The 22,515-nt window shown below is 43.8% G+C and overlaps 1 protein-coding gene across 1 annotated transcript in view; it reads right to left on the reverse strand.

Moving 5' to 3' along the window:
- Positions 1 to 22,515, reverse strand: part of GYS1 (glycogen synthase 1) — a 125,456-nt gene that overhangs the window by 32,139 nt on the left and 70,802 nt on the right. The window contains exons 6-11 of the mRNA XM_069200857.1: positions 22,364 to 22,481; positions 20,639 to 20,759; positions 18,495 to 18,601; positions 17,569 to 17,628; positions 13,338 to 13,416; positions 10,694 to 10,807 (exon numbers count right to left, since the gene is read on the reverse strand). Of these exons, the coding sequence (XP_069056958.1) occupies positions 10,694 to 10,807; positions 13,338 to 13,416; positions 17,569 to 17,628; positions 18,495 to 18,601; positions 20,639 to 20,759; positions 22,364 to 22,481 (599 nt within the window). The remainder of the gene's footprint in view (positions 1 to 10,693; positions 10,808 to 13,337; positions 13,417 to 17,568; positions 17,629 to 18,494; positions 18,602 to 20,638; positions 20,760 to 22,363; positions 22,482 to 22,515) is intronic.

Below are 22,515 nucleotides of genomic sequence, written 5' to 3' on the forward strand. Positions count from 1 at the left end.
GTCTGTCTGGGTGTGAGAATGCGTACATCAATATTTTAGTGGATGGATCAAGTGTCTGCACAGGTCTGTGAGTGGGTGCATGAGGCTATCAGCAGGTCTGTGAGTGGGTGCCTGTGGCTATCAGCGGGTCAGTGAGTGGGTGCATGAGGCTCTGAGTGGGTCTGTGAGTGGGTGCGTTAGTGTCTGAGTGGGTGTGTGAGTGGGAGAGAGAGAGAGGAAGTGAGCGGGAGAGATAGCAAGTTTTCTTAGGCTTTGATGTATGATATACTTAGAATGAGATATTTCTGCACAATTTGAAAAGAAAAATTTATTTGTTATTTAAAAAGAGTAAGATCACCTTTCAGTATGAGCCTTAAACATTTTTACTTTAAAAAAAAAAAAAAAATTAAACAAGTCCAACTGGACTCGAACCCTGAACGCTCAGTGTGTAGGTCTGTGACCTTCACAACTGAGCTATAGCTTTTTTTTTTTTTTTTAAATACCTTTTTTTTTTTTTTTTTTTTTTTTAGCCCTTTATGGGTTACCTGTGACCACTGGGGAGCAATCAAAGGTGTCCCTGCATTTTTTTTTTCATTTGATAAGACCTTGACAGGCTATTTTGGGCCGCAGGGGAAGCCTCTAGGCCTTCCCTGCGGTTCCATTGCTTCAGCAACCAAGGAGCTGCTTTAAGTAGCAGCTCCGTGGTTGCTGGAGCAAACCTTTCATCCCTGTCCCCTGCACACATGCCTAAGTGCAGGGGACAGAGATGAAAAGTCATTTTTTGTCAAAAACCGGAGTATTTGCTGTGACGTGGCTGCAGGTTCAAAGCTGCAGACAAGCCACAGCATACAGCTATGTCCCAGGGGTGGGCACCCCAGGACATAGCAGGAGCTGGCCCTGGGGAGTGGCAGTCCACAGGGCCATCAGTGGCTTCATGAGGGGGCCATGCACCCCCCCCCCCCCCCCCCAATGTAAGCAAAGCCCCCGGAAGTGGTGGTCCCTGGCTGGTGCTAATGGGTGTCCGAAATGGACCCCCTTTACATAATTTAGTATGTGCCCTGGGGAGGTGGTGATCCTTGGGACTGCGGGGGGCCACATTGTCCCCCGCTCATATATAATAGCCCCAGGGAGGTGGTGGTGGTCCCTAGGGCTATGGGGGAGGCCATTGTGCCTCTCCCAATTATTAAAGGCATTTTTGCCAAAAGGGGTGGTAGTCCCCAGGGCGGCCATGTGGCCCCTGCTCGTATTTTATAATTCGCCTCGGGGAGGTGGTGTTCCCTAGGGCTGTGGGAGTGGGGGGTTGGGAGGGGTCAGGAGAACCCCTACCCCCCTCCCCCCCCACCCCCTCTATTAAATATAGAGAAGTGCCCCAGGACCTGGCCCACCCGGGGCTTAGTTAAAAAGAAGCACAGGCTCTTTTTTTTTTTCTTCCTTTTACCGTGGATTTGCAACCCTGTTGCGAATTCGTGGTAATTTTTTTTTTTTTTTTAAATACTTTTTAGCTCTGGGGAAGTCCCTTTGGGACCCCAGCACCAGAGCAAAGGGTTCAGGGTGTTCGTACACTGGCCCCTTCTGTATTTTTTATTCTTTTTTTCTGGGACTCGGCATCGGCCAAGTCCCAAAATGGCTGCCAACACTTCAATGGCTTCCTTGTTGAAGTGTTGGCAGCCAATCCGATCTCAGCACGAGATCGGGAGGGTTCGCAAATCCTGTGTGTCCCTAGATATACAAATTTGGATTTTCTTTAATGTCTTGAAAACTACTGAACGTATTTAGACCAAAACAAAAAAAGGTCACTTTCTGGACAAGGACCTACATTTCTGCCAAATATGATGCATTTATGTCCAGTAGTTTCTGTGCTGTCGCTGTTCAAAATCCCTATGAAAAATATATGGGGAGAAAGTTTTTTGGGAGACCCCCCAATTTTACTCCCACACCCTGTGACGGATCACCCAGAAACGTTCTAGACAGCAGCTCAAGTGAGAGTCATATTTTCGTGGAAACATTAGTGAAGATTCGTCAAGCGGCGCCAAAGTTATTAGCAAAACAAAAAATGCTCTTTTTATAGAAAGTTAGTCCTAACTGTAAATACCTAGTGACGACTGCAGCTAGGTTATAAATATATATACGTGTGTGTGTGTGTGTGTGTGTGTGTGTGTATATATATATATATATATACACGCACACACACTTACACACATATGTACAGGGAGTGCAGAATTATTAGGCAAGTTGTATTTTTGAGGATTAATTTTATTATTGAACAACAACCATATTCTCAATGAACCCAAAAAACTCATTAATATCAAAGCTGAATATTTTTGGAAGTAGTTTTTAGTTTGTTTTTAGTTTTAGCTATGTTAGGGGGATATCTGTGTGTGCAGGTGACTATTACTGTGCATAATTATTAGGCAACTTAACAAAAAACAAATATATACCCATTTCAATTATTTATTATTACCAGTGAAACCAATATAACATCTCAACATTCACAAATATACATTTCTGACATTCAAAAACAAAACAAAAACAAATCAGTGACCAATATAGCCACCTTTCTTTGCAAGGACACTCAAAAGCCTGCCATCCATGGATTCTGTCAGTGTTTTGATCTGTTCACCATCAACATTGCGTGCAGCAGCAACCACAGCAATGGGGTTCAGATCAGGTGAACAAGGAGGCCATGTCATTAGATTTCCTTCTTTTATACCCTTTCTTGCCAGCCACGCTGTGGAGTACTTGGACGCGTGTGATGGAGCATTGTCCTGCATGAAAATCATGTTTTTCTTGAAGGATGCAGACTTCTTCCTGTACCACTGCTTGAAGAAGGTGTCTTCCAGGAACTGGCAGTAGGACTGGGAGTTGAGCTTGACTCCATCCTCAACCCGAAAAGGCCCCACAGGCTCATCTTTGATGATACCAGCCCAAACCAGTACTCCACCTCCACCTTGCTGGCGTCTGAGTCGGACTGGAGCTCTCTGCCCTTTACCAATCCAGCCACGGGCCCATCCATCTGGCCCATCAAGACTCACTCTCATTTCATCAGTCCATAAAACCTTAGAAAAATCAGTCTTGAGATATTTCTTGGCCCAGTCTTGACGTTTCAGCTTGTGTGTCTTGTTCAGTGGTGGTCGTCTTTCAGCCTTTCTTACCTTGGCCATGTCTCTGAGTATTGCACACCTTGTGCTTTTGGGCACTCCAGTGATGTTGCAGCTCTGAAATATGGCCAAACTGGTGGCAAGTGGCATCGTGGCAGCTGCACGCTTGACTTTTCTCAGTTCATGGGCAGTTATTTTGCGCCTTGGTTTTTCCACACGCTTCTTGCGACCCTGTTGACTATTTTGAATGAAACGCTTGATTGTTCGATGATCACGCTTCAGAAGCTTTGCAATTTTAAGAGTGCTGCATCCCTCTGCAAGATATCTCACTATTTTTTACTTTTCTGAGCCTGTCAAGTCCTTCTTTTGACCCATTTTGCCAAAGGAAAGGAAGTTGCCTAATAATTATGCACACCTGATATAGGGTGTTGATGTCATTAGACCACACCCCTTCTCATTACAGAGATGCACATCACCTAATATGCTTAATTGGTAGTAGGCTTTTGAGCCTATACAGCTTGGAGTAAGACAACATGCATAAAGAGGATGATGTGGTCAAAATACTCATTTGCCTAATAATTCTGCACTCCCTGTATAGCTATATGTGAATAAAATATTTATTCTACTTTTAATCCTACTTCTATACATGTTGCATAAATATTAAATATACATACAAATACACACACACAGTGTGTGTCACAGATTTGGAATCACTTAAATATGGCAGGACCTCCTCCCTGCCTTCAATACTCCCTTCTGTTCTACAGGGACCTTGAACTGAAGGTCCAGCTCCTGCTGTGCTGCTTGAATAAGGCTGATGCAGCTGCACCCGCAGAAATAATTAATTAGCCCTATTTCACACTACAGAGGCTGGTGTGAAAGTGGGAGAATATACAATTGAAAAACTCACTGCACTTTCTTTAAAAATCGGGACATATATTTAAAAAAGTTAAAGGTGTTGGGACACCGGGACAGAGCTGTCAAAAGTCTGAATTGTCTAGGGAAATCCGGGACATCTGATCATCTTAAGTCCCGGTGGGGAGCATGGTTGAAAAGACTGTATTTGTACTGGCAGTGTGCAAAAACTAGCTCGGGACTTGGTAACTTCCAAAAGTCTACTCCACAGAGCGGAGGAGGCAGGAGGGCTATGGTCAGGAACCTGCAGTTAGAAAATCCGCCAGACAGAGCAAAACCAGAGGGAGTTAACATTCTTAAATGGATATTTCTGACTGCATATTCCTCAATGTTTAAATAAGTACCGAAGCAATTCCCCTTCGAAGATGCGGATCCCAAAAGTGGAGCACACAACAAAGTCTTGCAGGACCAACCACATTGGCCCACTCTGATGACTTAGAAGATGATATAACAGTGACAGGTGAAAGTATGGAGAGATACCGACACGGGCACCTGGCAGATGTCCAGAACAGGAACATACCAAGTTAGGGTCACTGTAGCAACTTTCATCCAGGTGGAAAGGTCTGAAGACTCTCCAGGTGCAGAGGGCAATCTAGTGCAGTAGGGTCTGTTTCTGGGCTTCCTTTTCTTTATTTGCACCTCCAAACCCCACCATCATCAACACGGTACACCTTAGTCCTGTAAATGTAGAAACTAAGGGTACTCTGTTGGCTAAGTCTCTCCTCCTCTATAGAGAGATGTTCTGGAGAAAACAACGCAGGGAGCATGATGTACTGCCCTACGTGGAAAAGCAACACTACTTTTGGAAGGAAAATGCATGTGCCCTTAGAACCAGCTGGTGCAGGGAAAAGGAAGAATACAAAGGCTGCACTGAAGAGGTCTGTAGCTCGCCGATGAGACGCAAAGAAGGGACAGCAAAGAGAAAGAGCTTCCAGGGTCAGAAGTCCAAGGGAACACTTAGAAGTGTTCACACATTATATTACGGGTTACTTATCAACGCACATGCATTGATGCTTCCTGCTGCTGTACAAGTACAAAACATGAAAAGATAAAAAAATAAAACGGTTAAAAACATTAGTGATTAAAAAGTAGGGTCTTAAGATTTTTCAACCCAAAAAGCACTATCGCCAACCAACAACTGTCGCCCTAGAAATATCTAAGGAGGATTATTCGGAGAAGTGCAATAATTGTTTGGGGGGGCTGGAGAGAATGTAAGTGGAATTTTACGGTCTCAAATGCAAGGGAAGACAATGAATAATTCATGGTACAATTTCCAAGGATTTAAACAGAACATTTGCTAATGGGTAGCTCGCGAAGGCCACTGAGGACTGGAGGGATGTGATCTATCCTTCTTCACTCAGTTACAAGGCGCGCAAAGGCATCCCGCACAAGCTGATGCAATGACGGGGTTTGTTAGGAAGGCCTAAATAAATTCCCACAGTCCAAGCGGGACTGTATGAGAGCCATTACCAGGTTGATGTGATAGTCTGGGTGAATACAAGGAAAAATCTTCAGATGTTCTATATGCCCGAAGCAGGCGCTTACCCCTTTAGAGGTCTGAGCCTGATAAAACAAAGCAAAGTTGTTGTAAATTCTGCAGGTGAGAACACGTAATAGACAGCCCGTAGCTGGAAACCTATTTGTCAGTTGCAGTTTTTGTAATCAGCACTAAAGTATTTGTGGGATTTGATAATCAGCTCCGTGCCATCTGCACTTGTATAAAATTGGACGTTGATGGAATAAAGGGAATTCGCTACAGGGGGGGGAAGAGCACTGACTACAGTACACCAGGTTTGATAGATTTTTCTTCTAATTTAGTGGGGGAAGGAGAATGGTCTGGGAATGCTCAGAAAGTAGCAAATCGGTTCAGAGCTACATCACTGAAGCCAATGACCTGTAATCCATTCTGAAGTAGGGGATGGTAGGTAATGTTGAAGGGCGCAGAGAGAGTAAAACCAGAGCTCAACACCACCGCCATCCACCAATCCGTGCTGTGACCTGGTCAAAAGCCAGCCTGGCCGGGATGGAGGGAACAATTAGTCTCCAAAACAGAATGCAATTGCGTAGGACCAACTGTTCCATCATTTCTCCCAGATAGAATAGGTAGGAGCTAGGGTGGTAGTTACTGGGGGTCATCTAACAAGAAATTTTTATTTGGTGGCTGTATGAGTTGCCACGGGCAGAAAGAGAATTGAAGCCTCTGAACCTTTACTATGTGCTTGTATGTGGGCCCCATTGCATCTTCGTTTTCCTCTGTATATCTGTGGCTTTAATTGGAGAGTGAAGTAGAACACAGGACTGTTCTACCTCACTCTCTGTGACTGTATTTTTGTCTTCTTTCACCTCTGCATGCCTCTAATTCAAGAACAAGTTAATGTGTAAACTGCAGGCAGTTTTTAGGATTAGGGCTGGTAGCATGTGTTATGGTAGAATTGCGTGTGCTAAATTTGACATCTTGTTGAAATGTGATAAAGCTATGTTAGCTTCAAGATCCTGCTTTGATGCTAAGGGGTCAGCCCTGTCAGTAGTCTGGAGGGGACACAGAGCGTCGGCATTCATCACAGCATACTTCATAGTACTAATTTGTTTAGTTTTCTGAGCTGTTAAGGCAAAGGGGCAGTTAATGGGTTGAAGTAGGCCAGAAAAATTGGATATTTTGTCCTAAAACTGATAAGGGTGCCAAGTAGATGGGCGCTGAGCGATGTGTGTTCTCTTTATTAATGTGAGGTTGAAGACTTCTAGATCTTGGAGAAAGTAAAGGGCAGGGCTGGCTTGCTGTTAAATAGTCTTAGTTCAAAGTCTTCCAAAATAATAGTATATTCGCTGTTCAAGGCACATTGTTCGGGGAAGGGAAGTGTGTCCAGAAAGGGACCCACTTGGTCAATCTGAAGGACCCACTGACCTGAAATCATCAAACGCCAGAAGGATAAGACGTATCAGATTCAACACTGCTGCTGAACCCAGTTGTAGGCTCAAGAGCAAACTAAAGAGGGTTGAGGTGGTACCTGAAGCAGAAGAGGAGAAGAATTGATGCAGCTGCTCTCCCTGTTCTTTGGCACCACATCTGCACCCTGTGCCCTCACCAGGGCTGTGAAGGGTCTGTGTTGGCTGCTGAGAAGGTTGATGGTGGTGGAAAGCAAGTCCTTTAGAACACCCTTTATCTTCGCATCATGTGGTGGAACTGGCAGACCAGGGATAATGATATCAAGGAGTGAGCCACTGCTCCAATGTTTCTGAAATACTTCAGGGCTACATTGGCCATCTCGCCAAAAAGTCTGGCCCCATCAAAAAGCATGCCAATTGAAGATGCCTGGAAGTCAATGGAAAATTTGGTGGAGCGCATCCAGGCATGACATTTAATAATAACAGTTTTGCCCAGGACCAGAGCTACAGATTCAGTGTTATCCCGTCCTAATCAAACAGTTTTCTTGGGTTTGCCTTGCCCATCCTGAAAGTTCTGGGCAAAAGCCTTACACTGGTTCTTAAGCAGCCTTGGTAAAACCTCACATGCCATGTTCCAGGTCATGTGTCTACAGCATCTCAGAAGACAGACAGCACTTAATGAGAACAGTACTAGATTGCCAGATGAAAACACTATCTATTGCATTAGTAATTCTCAGATTCTTTGCCTAGCGGAGTAGATGGGAAACAATTGTGGTTGACCTTACAACCATGATTATGGTTGCTCTACACCACAATGCTCTCTGGAGTAGGGTGCTGTGTCAGAAACTTGGGGTCTCCAGGCACTGGTCTTTGGCACCTAGCAGTAGGTCAATTCACTGCTGTTGCAGAAAATGGTTTAGCCAAGCTGAACAATTGGATCAGCAAGAGTCTGGCTGAATGGCAACAGAGACCCAAAGGAAGAGAATCTGGTTGCAAAACCTCGGCTAGAGTATCCTTAGGCTAGTCAGTGGGGAATGACAATTACAAGATTTGTGCTGCCCTCTGAACCACTACTGTAAATGGGGCACTTTTGTCAGTAGGGGACCCAAAGGGCTAATCCATGGTGGATTTATGGGATGTGTTTTAGTGACTGGCTTTCTATAGGTCAAAGAACAAACCAGCATAGGTATATTGTGTGTGTGGAGGGGAAGGCGTCAGAATGAATTTGAACATCTAAAGCATGGCCTTTTTGACGACCGCAACCTGCTAGGGAGACAACTATGACATAGCCTGCCTTCCCATTCCCTGGCAGTGCTAGGGTGCTGAAGTATACAAAAAGTGATGGCTGGAATGCTTAAATTAATCTCAGTCACTGGTAATTGCTCGGGCCACATCCCAGTCCATTACTATTTTGCAAACCATGCTATCTCAGTTTTGACCCAGCCGTATGCAAATCAGTCTTGATCCTTTTCCAATAAGAACAGTCCAGCCCGAACTGCCAGGCTAGGCCCTCCCTGAAACGAAAACAGCAACTCAAGACTGTATCAGAATGCATTTGTCACAAGACTTGGAGTTATGCATGGTACCAAGGCGCTGTGGATATTGTGCTGGTCTGGAACAAAAATCTGTTTGGGGAACATACAACATGGTTTGAAGCCTGCCATTTTTGGGGCTGGCATTCCTACACACTTCCAAGCAGGCTAGAGAAGCAAAAAGCCTTTGGTTAAAAAAAAAAAAAAAAAATTGTAAAAGCAGAGCTCTGGTTCCAAGTTAAAGGGCATGGGGGAATAAAGGAACCGATTTCAGCACATGGGGTAGTGTCTATATGCAGAGATGCATCATCAACCCTTGAGGCAGGAGAGAGTTTGGATGGAGGCTGATGAAGCCACCCGCACTTGGAAGATCTATTGTAGAAGTTACTGGACCCAGTCTGGCACCTGAAAGATTCAGAAGGCATCAATGGTTAGAAGTATTCATCAGAAAATGAGCGTGTTAATGCACACCAAGAGAGAGCAATTGAAGTTCTGGAGAAGAAAACCACGTCTGTTATTACACACCTAGAGAGCAATTGAAGTTCTAGAGAAGGACACCACATCTGTTATTAGACACCTAGAGAGCAATTGAAGTTCTAGAGAAGGACACCACATCTGTTATTACACACCTAGAGAGTGTAAGACACTCAATTTGGTAATACACATCTACACAAAGCATGAGGAAAACAGCAGGTATTAATCAACATACAGCGAAGGGGAAGATAGTGTGCATGTTAATGCTCACCTAAAGCGAGGGGGACACAACGAGAGTGTTACTGCATACCTAGAGGGGGTGAGAGTCTGAGTGCTACACACCAAGAAAGGAGACAGTGAGAGCCTTCATGCATACTTGGAGAAAGTGGTCGGAAGACAGAGGGTGTTAATGCACAACCTAGAGAGAGCAAGAGGAGGACAGTGAAAATACGTTAATGCTCACCTAGAGCGAGGGGGGTGGGCAGAGTGTGAATGCATATCTAGATAGAGAGAGGGTAAGAGCCATTGTCAGTGGAAGAGTTAATGGAAGAGAAGAAAAGAAAAAAAACAACTGTGAAGCTGTTAATGCACAACACAAGAGTGTAGAAGAAAGGAGCCAACAGTGGTAATGTACACATAGAAAGACACAACACAAGACTGTTAAAGCACACCGAGAGAAAGAATGATGAAGAGAACCACAGGCAGATGTCATGCTATAGCACCTAGAGAGAGGCAATGAAGACCGGCAAACAGGAGCTCAAAGCGTAAGATAGGGCAAAGCATCCATTAAAACAGGCGAGAGAGGGCTAAGGAATGCAAAAGGGGCCAGTAGGCCAGAGAAGAGGCAGGCTATGGAAAGCCTACTAAGTTGGGCAGCAGGGCTCCATATAGGGGGAATGAACAGAGCATCCACTGGAGATGGTTCAGGGCCTACACGGACAGCTCCCACAAGGACAAGAAAACAGAAAGAGAATTGGGGCATGAAATACACACGAGATGGCTTAGCTACAGGGAGAGCACGAGGACAGGAATTCACAAAAGGCAACTGGTGGGCAGTGCTACTGAAGAACATAAGGAGGCAGAGTTTCAAGAATCAAACAGTGGGAGGCATTGATCTCTTGATGGTGAAAGGTAGGCCTACATGTTTCCCACAGGGGCAGCATGGCTCTCTAGATTCAGGTAGCTTAGTTTGCCCACATGACCAGAAGGAGAGGATGGGACAGAGCTAGAGGGCGATACAGTATGGGGAATTGTTGCAGGAAAGACATTGGGGAAAGAAGTGTTATCAATATCCAAGGATGATCCACTACAGACAGTCTATGGGGCAGGGAGGGCAGTGTGGGCAAAATTACAGAAAGAGATGGGATGGCTACCAGAAGCTACTGGGAGGAAAGCGGTCAGGGAAGCAGGCAATTCAGGTGGAGGTCTGCAGGGTGACTAGCAGGAGGGTACTGGCTGCAAACAGCTTACTTGTGTGAAGAGCTGGAGCAACTGTAAAGAGACGGCAGGGCACCAGAGAGCCTTAAGGTGGAAGGGCATAGATGGGAAGTAGGGCAAAGGAGCACAATGTCTATAGTTAGGGTTAAGCTACAGGAAGCTCACACAAGAAGCAAAGACTATGGGAAGCCAATAGAGAGTGGAGCTACTGAAAGCCCATGGGGAAGGCAAGAGGTTACCAGGCAGGGGCCCAAAGTTGAGAGGTGGGGGAAGGTTGGGGGGTTCATCAGGGCAACAGGAGGCCAGGAGTTGGGAGGGAAAGAGTGGCAGAGTGTGTTTGGAGCCCTGAGTGACCAACCTGCACTGGGTGCTCACCTTGACTCGATCAGCTCCACTATTGAAAAGTCCGATCCTTCGGATAGAATTCAGAATCGAATCAGAGGAGTCATCCAGCATATTGTGTGTACAGACTGGAGGAAAAGAGTGACGCTGAGAGAACAGGAGACAAGAAAATTACCATTAGTCTTTCCTATCCCAAAACTGTCATATTTCTAAAGACACTGCAAAACAATCAACATACAAACTCACCCCCCATCTAGCGCTCCACCATGCACACATAGCCCCATGCAATCGCACCTCCATGGATGAGGCAACCCTACCTTCCCCTGTGCTTATCCAATAATCTGACCATAGTTTTGTCTCGTACACAGACAGCACCCCATTTCCAACTCTTACCTCACTGACCTCTATAGAACTGTCCATTTGTCTACCCCTTTTAGCACCAAGCACCTCTCCCTTTAAGGATAGCCACTGCAACGATATACAGAGCCCTCATCCATAGCCCACCGCTCCACAACACAATAAAATGCATTGCTTGGATGAACCCATCCACTTACAAGGTCTCTCTACTTGAAAGCATGTTTCTTTGCACCTACACAAGGCGTATAGGATATCTACATAGTTTCTAAGCAAAGATCTCACTCTTGGAGTAAAACCCAACACCCACCCTACATTCTCCAGAACTACACATCCATCCAGAGTACAGTAACTATTTTCAAGATATAAAGCAACCCGCACTTCGCCCCTCGAGATGAAAACTTTCCTGGCTAAGACATACAATCAACTCCCACAACCAGAGCAAAGAAACATTTTCACAGTTTTACATAAAATCCCTTGCACCCTAAAGATCAGGAAAAACCTGAAAACCATTCTCTTTGTGGAAGCGTTTTGGGATCACCACCATTCACTACCCCAAGCCCCAACAGACAACATCCATCCAAGAGCCCTCAAATCTTTGATATCCATCTTCTAGGGTAAACTCTCTCTATCCAACACACAAGTTACATTCTCCTTGAAGTTCACAGAATTTGTGTAGGCTCTGGAGGTTTACAACTATGACCATGAGCGGCTGATGATTATAAATATTCCCTAAATAAACTCCCTAAATCGGAAGCCTTTGCTTAGGGTTGGGAGACATAAATGGAGGCCCCAATCCCTAAATTTGGCAAGGATTTCTGAGCTGCCCACACTGTCCTGATGTACCTGTAGCACCCCTAAAATGAAAGTAGCCACCAGCCTCAAAACCGATGAGCAAGTGCAGATGAGAGGCTAACGTGGTGACCAAACCAGGCCATCACTGCACAAGCAACCCTGAAATTTATGCTGTCCCAGAAGATCCCAAGACAGGCCATGTCACATCACCTCTCTCCAAAGGCTGTCCCCTTCATCCTTTAACCAAACTGAGGGCAAAGAGATCTTGGAAAGGTCCCAAACAAGTGCTTCCGAATATCTGCTCATTGGAAGAACCTCTGTGGGCTGCCGCGGACCCAGGAAGAATGGCAGGGCACAGAAGTAAGGATCTGGAGTACACATGAAAATACTTAACATTGAAAATACTGAAAGGGCTATAACCACGACAGTGCACCTCTGGGAAACTGAAAAAGCCCTACCCCAATTAGTGAGTTCTACAATATAGGCCATTTTTATAACCAACCCAAGGGCTTCAGAGGTGATGGAAGCCCTGAACAGTCCAAAGACACCAGACAATATTGCAGCAGGTGGTAGATTCTGACTCACAGATACTCCTTTTATTCAATCCCTCTAACCATAACTATTGGTCAAGTCGGACTCCTGGGCCCCACTACTTCGGAAAATTGTATCCATAACCTTAGAAATCCACTGCAATCTTCGCAGGGACTGCATCACGAGTTCTGGTTTGAAGTAACTGCAGATGCAGTTTGCAAGTTAACACCGATCTATTCATTCTCCAAAGATGCGAAGCTGGGGTTTTGCAAAGGCTGACAAGAGTTTTCACAAACCCTGCCAATAAGTCAAGATTTCCCCATTCATTCCAATAGGTGGTAGCTCCTGTCTGCATTCTTCCTGCTTAGGATCACAACCTTTGAACCATACAAATGCATGTCATCTGGTTTTCACTGTGCGCATTAAACATGCATGATTTGTAAAGCAACACCCTTGACTGAACTGTGACCTTCTTGATATTGATAACTTTGGGTTACACTGTATCAGGTACCAACCTTTACACCTTCTTCCATGCAACAGGCTTGGACTGGTTCACCACACCTTCCTCTGAAGTGTCGGGGACACAACACAGTGTCCCGCCTAACTACTGCAACCACCAAATCCAGAATACAAAATCCTGGGCCAGTAGAGAGTACATGCACCACCACCTTTAAGACTGCTTGTGCTCACTACATCCAAGAGGATATGGAGAAAGGGCTAACAGCTAAGCTTACTAGATAAGTACCACCTTCGTAAGACACATAAATATATACATCCCATATCCCTAGAAAATTCCTGCATCTAAAACAGTCAAACCGAATACATCTCCTAAAGCAAAGTCTGCCACCATCTTAGGGTGAAATCTACAACTTCAGTAATGTTATGGTCCTCTTTTAGAACACAAACACAATGCTTTCTTTACTGGGTGCCACAATGCGTGCACACAACCTACATGATCCAAAAAGCCTCATACCACAAGGACCCCACTAGCCCATACCTGTGTTGCAAAGATGGCTCTCTTCATCATGGTGAAGTCCTCTTTGTCCAGCATCTTGTTCATGTCTGGCAGGTTCCCCCTGTAAGGTGTAGCACAGGGTTATGGCAGAATGATAAAATGTGCAGGACTTTGCTGCCTTCCAGTGACGAGTCAACAGGTGGAAAGGATGCAATAAAATTGAAAGACATTGGAAACAACCAAGCTTTAGTAATACTTGCATTTCTAGTCATGCCAATTAAGCATTCTGCGCTGTTTTCCACTGGTAGTTGCAGGGCAATGGGATGTGTGAAAGGAAGAGCCTGATAGAGGAGTGCAAACTACTGCTATCAGTCCCTGAAACAGTGGCAGTAAAGAAATCATGGCAGTGTAGGCTGATGAAACAGATTTTGGAGGCAGAGCAGGAGGCAGTCTCAAGCCACAACCCATCCAATGCAAAAATAATAGCTGCCAGCTCAATCATCAGACACTATCACGTAAGCAACCAATCAACGTTATGTGATCACTACTTGTAAACCTTCACATTACACAGTGAACACAACCAGAGTTGGGGAAACACCAGAAGCGAAGAAACCATGGAGGAAACCATTATGCACTTAATTCTATTGAGAAATAAGATAGCTCCTTGTAAAAAGAGTTTTGCATTTCTTTTCCACTTTTCCTTTTTTTTTATCTGAGAAGATGAGTGTCCAGCGCAGGAGGATGGTGGACAATTGTGATTAGTGGGCAGTTGTTATGAAAATGGAATGTGAAAGGTGGAAATGTTTCCATATCTAGCATCTGGTCCTGGTTTCAGGACTCTTGTGCCTTTTATTCTTATGCATGAGCAGGCATAGGTTTGGGCTCAAAAATGTTTTATATTGGCTGAATGAAATGGCTATTTTCCTATTTATTTCAAAGAACTGCTCTGCTTCAAGAAAATAGGCTATGGTTTCTTATGTAATAAACATTAATTATTCTCTAAAACAAGATACTGCATGGTTAGTGTCACAAGGGGCAGCTACGCATGTTCTTTTGTACACATCATGTTCTTTAAGTTGTAAATGTAATTTCAGTCACAAGGTCATGCCATCAAACCTATTTGCTTCCATCGCTTTATCAAGATGCTCAGATCTAGGAGGTTTACCTTTGTAATATTTTTCAGTTTTAGGATGAGTTAAGATACTACCTACATTGTGGAACTTGCTATCCTTTGAGCTTTTATGCTATGCTTAGTCAGCATTAACTCCCCCGCACTTTCGAAATTTTTTCCATGATTTTCTTAGGGGCTAGATAAAGTGTAAGACAGGTTTTGTGCCTGATTGCATGTGTTATGTTTTGTCCCTACAATGTGTGCTGAAAAGGAACGGCGACTTGGCCCAAGTTGTATAGCCATTTTAGTGGTGCTTTTAGGCATGTTATTTTAGCAACTAGACCTGCTGCTTGTGCCCTTTATTTTGAAAAAATGGGGCAACCCAATACCCTGGGATCTGGGTAAGTGAAAAATGTAACAGAAAAATGTTTTGGTCCCTCCGGGGGAAGGATATGAATTAACCTCCACGACAGTGGTTGTACCATAAAGAACTTTCTGTACCAATGAAGTTCGTGGGCAATATATCACATTTATTAGAAACTTAAATTCCACAATTTAAAGTAATCGAGGTGCTCCTGTATACCGATGCTCCTGTATACCGAGAGAATTATGTGTTAGTATAAGTGTTGCAGTGCTATTTACATGAAAACTAAAACCAAGCTGTGGTTAAAAGCATGAGGACTCAAATAAGCACCTATACCCATAGGTACTGTGAGCCTGCTGAATTTTTCAAAAGCCAATACACATTTTATAATACAATGTCGACGTTTCGAAATTAATTCAGGTGGGTCATGATCAGGACAGAATATTGAAATAGGAAGCACCTAGAATACAATACAGAAATCATGTATCAGTACTTTGCCCTCCATCTGGTAAGCATCTATTAATTCAACAGTACAATATATTGTATGGTTATATGATCAAACCCATATTTAACATGAGGTCACTACATCTTTATGTGATAGATAGTCGACCTCTTAAGAGATAGAAACAAAATTTACCTAATTAATTTAGAAAATAAAGGAATTTGAAGACGTACTCACCCCTATTTGATTGTACTCTGACATATCCTAGTCGTGTTAACAATAAAACTATACCAATTCGCCTTCCATTTCATGTAGCCCTGGTGTGTTAATAATACCACTTTTTTACTTTACCAGCTAGAGAAAATGTTTATATATATATATATACATACATATATATATATATATATATATATATATATATATATATAAATAATTGTCCTATTGTTATTTCCAAGGCCGAAGGCTATAGATCCTTAACTTTAACATAGGACCACACCAACATGTTTTGAAAAGGACTTTAAACAATTGGCTCATTTCCATGGATGACCTTCCTGAAGTCAATAGGTAACTATAAAGCAATTTTCAGGTTTATTTCCAAACCCTATACAGTAGCCTCGACATTGGAAACAACAATAAGACAATTAAATAATTAAACAATTAATTCATTTAAAGGCTCTGAAGCCTTTTCCGAGTACCAACCAGAGACCGAACGCATCAGATGCTTGCGAGTTATCTTTTGTGGAGTCCTTGCTCGAAGCTCAACCCAACTCCCGTGGAACATCTATTCAGGCCCTGGCTCAGTGGTATGAACCTCGTGGCCCCATGGCATACTCATGTCCTTGGACATTGTCTTGGTATGAGGCTGCTGTTTTACAGCATCAGCTCAATGTCCACCATCCCCACGGCTCCAGTGCGCTAGAAAAAACTGGGATTGATGTGGGCTGTGTGGCCGTAAAACCAGGCGGGCCAGCGTCTTCCTGTTCTTCAGCACGAAGTCATCTTCTTCCAACAAGATGTCTGGGGTCTGTGAAGACATTTGTTGATAAATCTTTCAGTGTGTCCAAAGGCATTTTGTTTGGTACCTCAGTGAGGCATGACGCACAGCAAGCACCGGTGGGGTCAGGGGACAGACACAAGTTGCACACATTGTGGTGGTCCATCTACAGGTAATTAGAAATGTAAGGGCAAGTGTGTCCGTTCTATCAGCCACATGCCATCAGCATTCTCTGGCTATGGAGAACTGGAGAACGCAGTCAGCTCCCGATGCTTGGGGTATCGAACCATGGTTTTCAATGCTACTGAAGGTATTCACACGCCAGAGAGACAAAGGATCTTGAGACAAGACCTATCCGATTCAATAGGATCGGAAAGGAACTGATAGAGTATGAAGAAACATGTTCAGCACACAAACTCGGAACCCAAATGGTACACGTCAGAACCAGATGGTGTAAAATACACAATATAAGATGATGCCCAAAGACAATGTACACCAAGAAGAGAGTCACACCACATCTCGTGGCTTGAGAGACGTCTTCGAAAAATAAAAATAAACTTGCAAATATCCAACCAGAACACTGGTTGGCAAGAGTATGCTAAGCATGGGTATTACAACGCGTACTACTAACGTATTGTTTCAAGTTTTTTCCCTGTTTGATTAGATTCTTCATCAAACAAAATGTGAGTTTTGGATGATGTGTTAATGAACTTTAAGAGGTGCACTGATCTTCACCAGACCTTAAAACTCCAGAAGCATTTTCGGAGGTGTCCTATACCTATTCCTTAGTTCCCTTGAGCTCAAACCAAAAAGATTGTCTAAGCTCTTAAATTGCTACTGATCGTCTCCAGTGCGGGTGTCTCTAACCACTCCACACCATTGTACCTTGGTCTAGTTTATAGTCTCAGGTGGGCTATCCACGCAGCTCTTAGTGTAGCACCGCACGTGCTTTGCATTTGTCATGTTTGACAGGCAACTGCTATTAACACCCATAGCGGAGGGCGAGAACGTTTAATTATTTAAGTAACAAGAGACAATTCCATTTGTGGTGCACTCTTTATATATTAATAAATAATTGGCTTCATGTTATGTATGCGTAAAAGCTGCTTAAGGGCTTCTGTACCTATAAGCAGTACAAGGCAGTAGATAAATAAGTCTGTATGCAGTAGCAGAAAGGACCGATATAGCGAAAACACTGAGACCTCTTGGGGAGACAGACGTGGTTATTCTGAGAAGATGACCTCTCCCACGAGCTCCATTTTGGTAAATTTCAAATCCGTTTGTTCCAGGCTCACGGCAAGAGGATTCAAATTCTATTATTAGTATTTTTCACTAATCATGCCAACATAGTGATATACTCACACCAGCAAAGATTCATACAGCTTCTTTCCAAACTTCTCCTTAACAGAGTTGGCTGTGTCCCTGCAGAGAAAGGGAGACAAAAGTGATGGGAGGATAAGTCGCAGCCCATCTGCACATGTCCTATAACTGGAATAACTGGGGGGCTACATATCACTACTGCGGGAACGGCCACTGCTGTGTTGTTATTTTACATTGGTACTGTGCAGTGTTTGACCTCGGGGGGCTCCTTCGTGCTGGCGATGTACTCAGAATGATCAATGCAGATTAGAGTGCACAGAGTTGTTGTTGGGGTCCCAGTACTGGAACAGCATGGGATGGACAAGGTGTACTAGCAGACTGTGTTTTGATCCATATAGTAGCTGGGAGATGGCAAATGATACAATAAGCAGCATAAGGTGGTACCTCTTGCCAGAAGGGTGTAAGACAGATATTTGTGCATTCCAGTACATGAATCACAAAAGGTGTTTTCATCTAGCACTGTCTGAATTAACAATTGTAGTCTAGGGTTAGCAAGTAATTCAGATGAGCATTGACATATGTATGCAGGTCCAAGTGCTAGGGTAGATAGCAAGGCCACTGGTCATTACTGAGATGCACAGAAAGTCATGTGTACACTAAATGGTAGTGTACTGACGAATATTGCTGATCACAACTGGCAAAGCCATGTACAGGTCCCAGCACTAGAATATCAGTGGATGCACTGGTAAGGACTGATGTGCATAGAGGTACATGTGTGTCCCCATGCAGGCTTAGCAGGGGATGCTGTAGGTTAGGACTAAAGGGCATTGACATTGCTTTGTATGGCTCCGAGGAGTGGAGCCAGGATATTACAGGCTCAAGATTGTTGTGCCCTTCCAGAGCAGTGTGTAAGTGCCAGTATTGGTAAATGAGGTGAGCAGGAGTGTAAGAAAGATTTCATAGCTCACCATAGCTGTTTTCGCACAGCCTGCCCTTTTAGTGTCTCTACATTGAAGTTATTTGTCCGGGCTGGCATGATGAAGAAAGCCACCACTGTGATGTCACTGTGATTGACCTGGAAGAGAAAAAGGGGTAAGGTCACAATGAACAGCACATTACTCAACAGCAGCCTAAAGCCTGCAGAGCACCCCGCTGCAAAGACATGACAGCAAGGGGTGAGTTCGGATCTCTAGAGTCTAAAACACCAAGTGCTGTTACAGTAGCCACAAATATGCCACAAAGTGAGTCAAAGACATAACTCTCAGATAACCAAGGGTCTCTTTCAGCAGTGCAGGATTCATGCAGAGTTCAGGTTGAGGGTGGGGTGGCTGTTCTGGCCACGGCCTTACAGTTTCACAGTTGTACGTGATTTCATAGAAAAACTATTTCATGGAATACCATTACTGACAAACCATTTTACCTAAACTGTTTAATGGAAATTTTCAGAATGAATAGTATTTACCTTTTGGTAGAAACCAGTTCAAAGAATGTCTTTTTGTCTAAATTTGCTTTTGAGTGCCTATTTTTAAGTGTAAATGCAATGGTTGTAGGTTTTACTTTCAAAAACAGTTTTGTCTGAGATATTCATTTCAGTGCTTTACTTCAGGAGACATTATTTCATATTAATATATTTTGAATTGACTAACATTTACTTTGGATGCTTTTAACTCGCTGACCCATCACCACTTGTAAACACCATCCATTGCTGGCCCCTCACAACCCTAAATACCATTAATACCTGCCCACTAAAGCCCCTTGCCACACCTAAATTACACCCACCCTTGAAGCGTAAGTCTTTTCTACCCCAAAATTCCACTCTCTCTGAACCATAAAACCACTCACTACCCCTATCGCCACCCATTCCTAAACCCTAAAAAACCCTTTGTAAGCCTAAACCCCACCCATTCCATCCCTCTTAAAACACCTCAGTACACCCAAATGCCACCCAACCCTGAACCCTAATAAACCCTCACCACCCTTAAACACCAGCCATCCATAACTTATAAGAACTAATCACCTTAAACTGCTCCTCCCAGAACACTTTCTACATCTAAACTCAACCCATCTCTGAATCCTTAAAACCCCTCACCACCCTAAACTTCACCCCATCCTAAACCCTAAAAGACTTCACTCCCGCAACTGCTACCCATTATTGAACTTTAAAAACCCTCACCTGCCCTAAACTCCCCCATCCATGAACCCTAAAAGCCCTCAACACCCTTACACTCCACCCATCCTTGAAACCTAAAACACCCCACACACCTAAGCACCACTCATCTGTTGATCATACAAAACTCACCCCCCTACACTCCACCCATCTCTGAAACCTAAAACCCTTTTCTATGCTGAAATGCCAATCATTCCTGACTTCTAAAAACTCATCACCCTAAACATTACACATCCCTCAACCCAAAACCCTCACGGTAGTCCGAAACTCCACCCAAGTTTAATATAATTTTGGAATTTCCCTTAAAATTAGCTTTCCTTTCAAACGTTTCCTTTGATGTTCGATTTTTTATTATTTCCTTAAAAAACGGTCCTTCCTTAAAACTGTTTTTCCATGATTTGGTCTCCTCCGGTTTTGTTTCTCTGTTTTAGTTTTCCAGAATTCACACACATCACAGTTTCACTCGTTCCACATCCTTAATCCACCACTTGATCACATCTCTCAGTAACTCAGCTACACCCTTCTCTGTTCCTCCATGTGCTGGTCTTCCTCTACTCTATTTCTTTCTGCTTCCTTCACCCTTTTGCCCATTTCTTCCATCCCTTGGTTTCTCTTCCTCATCAACTTCGTCATAGGTCTCTTGGACTTGGTTTTACCTGTGTATGTTCATGGATAGCCATAGTCCATAAACCTTGTTTTTGAAATTGTATTTGTATGGAGGGAGAGTGGGGGTGTTACTGGGATCCCCCACCTCTCAGATGGCCACCACTTATCCCAAAGCCCAGTAGGTCTGGTGAGGCAACAAGCACAACTGATACACTAGCCCCTTCATCAACAAACTTTACAGAGATGGCTCATTGTTTGTCTCCCTTCACTCCTCTGCTCTCTTCCCCTAAATATTTGCATGCCCCTCCTCAAGCTACTGCTTCCTGTCCATCCTTTTACCCTGAGCAGGTAGTTGAGGCGAGCCAGCGCCTCCAGGAAGATGTCTGCTCCTTTGTTGGTGAACTCGTAGCGTCCAGCGATGAAGAAGAAAAGAGTCTTATCTAGGTTAAAGTCCAGGTGCCTGAAAGGAGGAGGAGATATCGTTAGTCAGTAATGGTGAACCTGTACAAAAACCTCCCATCACTGCACTCACTGCTTAAATCAGTGTCAGTACTGTTAGACAAAAAAACAGCTCAAGTCATTGCCAACATTCTTGAACGTGTGCATAATCAAATATACACACATTCCGTTATTGCCATTGCTATCATTAGACCCACATACACGCACCACCACAAATATCCACACATAAACATATGCTTATCCCAACCTTCAATGCCATTAGTTGGTCTTCCACAACTATACATATGTGCCCTGGTTCTAGGCATTGATGGCAGATTTATATATATAATAATAATACATACCTACCATCAATGCCTAGAACCAGGGCTGTTACATGGAGAGGGAAGCCAAGACTCTTTGGCCCAGGCTCGGAAACAAAAATAAAGGTAGCCCTTATTAGCGAATCAGATAGCTAAAAAAAAAAAACATTTTCTGTAATAAGAGTTACTTGCGTTCAATGAAAATCATCCCAAGCTACTAAAATTATTAGTGTTGAAACAGTGAGCAGATCGGATATGATTACATTAGTTGCCACCCTATGCAAGATTACTGGTAGTGGCACCTAAATGTATCAGTCAGACTTGCAAGAGGTAAGGTAAAGTAAAAAAAAAAAAAAAAAAAAAAAAAAGCTTAAACAGTCCTCTACGTGGTTTGTACCCGACAGGGTGACATGGTAACGTTCTCACGATGCCATGGGATCGTGGAATGCGAGGTACATAAGGAGGACGGTTACGGAGAGCGGAGCAGGAGCTGGATGAGGTGAATAAAGGAACCACTCTCCAGTGACTTCGTCTCGGTTCTCACTTGTAACACTACACTCCCCTAGCATCAAGGTAACAGTATTTGTAATAGGTCTCCCCAACACTGCACAACGTAGCACTCAAACAGCTTTGAATTTATTTTGGAAATCAATTTTTCTCAAAACATCACTTTATGAGGTTATGATTTCATCCGGGATACATGTTTTTCAGTTTTAGGAAACATATTAATTCAACCAAGCTAAAGCTCCCAATTTGGTGGGCTGGACTGCATACAGGAGAGCTACTTACAGGGAGCTGACAAGCTACTAGTTGGAGAAGCATGGTATAGCTGTTTTCCAAGATGAGTGACTTCGTGCATTTTTGCTTGAAGCAGGCAATGTATGTAGTATCATCAGAGAAATCAACAGCAAACACCAGCCCACTACACCATAAAAGAGGCCCACAAACAGCCAAGAAAAACAGCCCACAAACACAGATCTGTCAGACAAGCCCATCGGACACTGTCTTATTGCCATATAGGCCAGTCAGATCCTGTTAGTACACGAGGTTCAACCATAGTATATGGGCTTTTATCTTTTCAACTGTTAACAGTCAGAGTAAATGTCTGAAGTATTACTTGCACACTAGGTTATGGAAATCGTATTCCCTATAGGTAAGTCCATCTCCTACAAAGAGTCCCTAAGGGGACTCTGGCTGGGAGACTTCACCAGGTCCCAAAAATGGAACCTTCTGGGGAGGAACAAGGACACTGTTGTGAAAAGGCACAAGACAGACACAGCGGATGTGTGTTGAGAGGGCAGCTCACCCATAGAAGTGGCCTCGGATGAACTCCTGGATCCGGCCCTTGCTTTGTGCGTGCAGGTTCTGGAACTCATGCATGGCAGAGAACTTCTTCACATTCAGTCCATTTGGGGTCACCACATCTGAGAGTAGTAAAAAAAAAAAACATGGGGGGGA

This window comes from Pleurodeles waltl, chromosome 7 (genome assembly GCF_031143425.1).
Source record: "Pleurodeles waltl isolate 20211129_DDA chromosome 7, aPleWal1.hap1.20221129, whole genome shotgun sequence".
In the NCBI taxonomy this organism is placed as follows: domain Eukaryota; kingdom Metazoa; phylum Chordata; class Amphibia; order Caudata; family Salamandridae; genus Pleurodeles; species Pleurodeles waltl.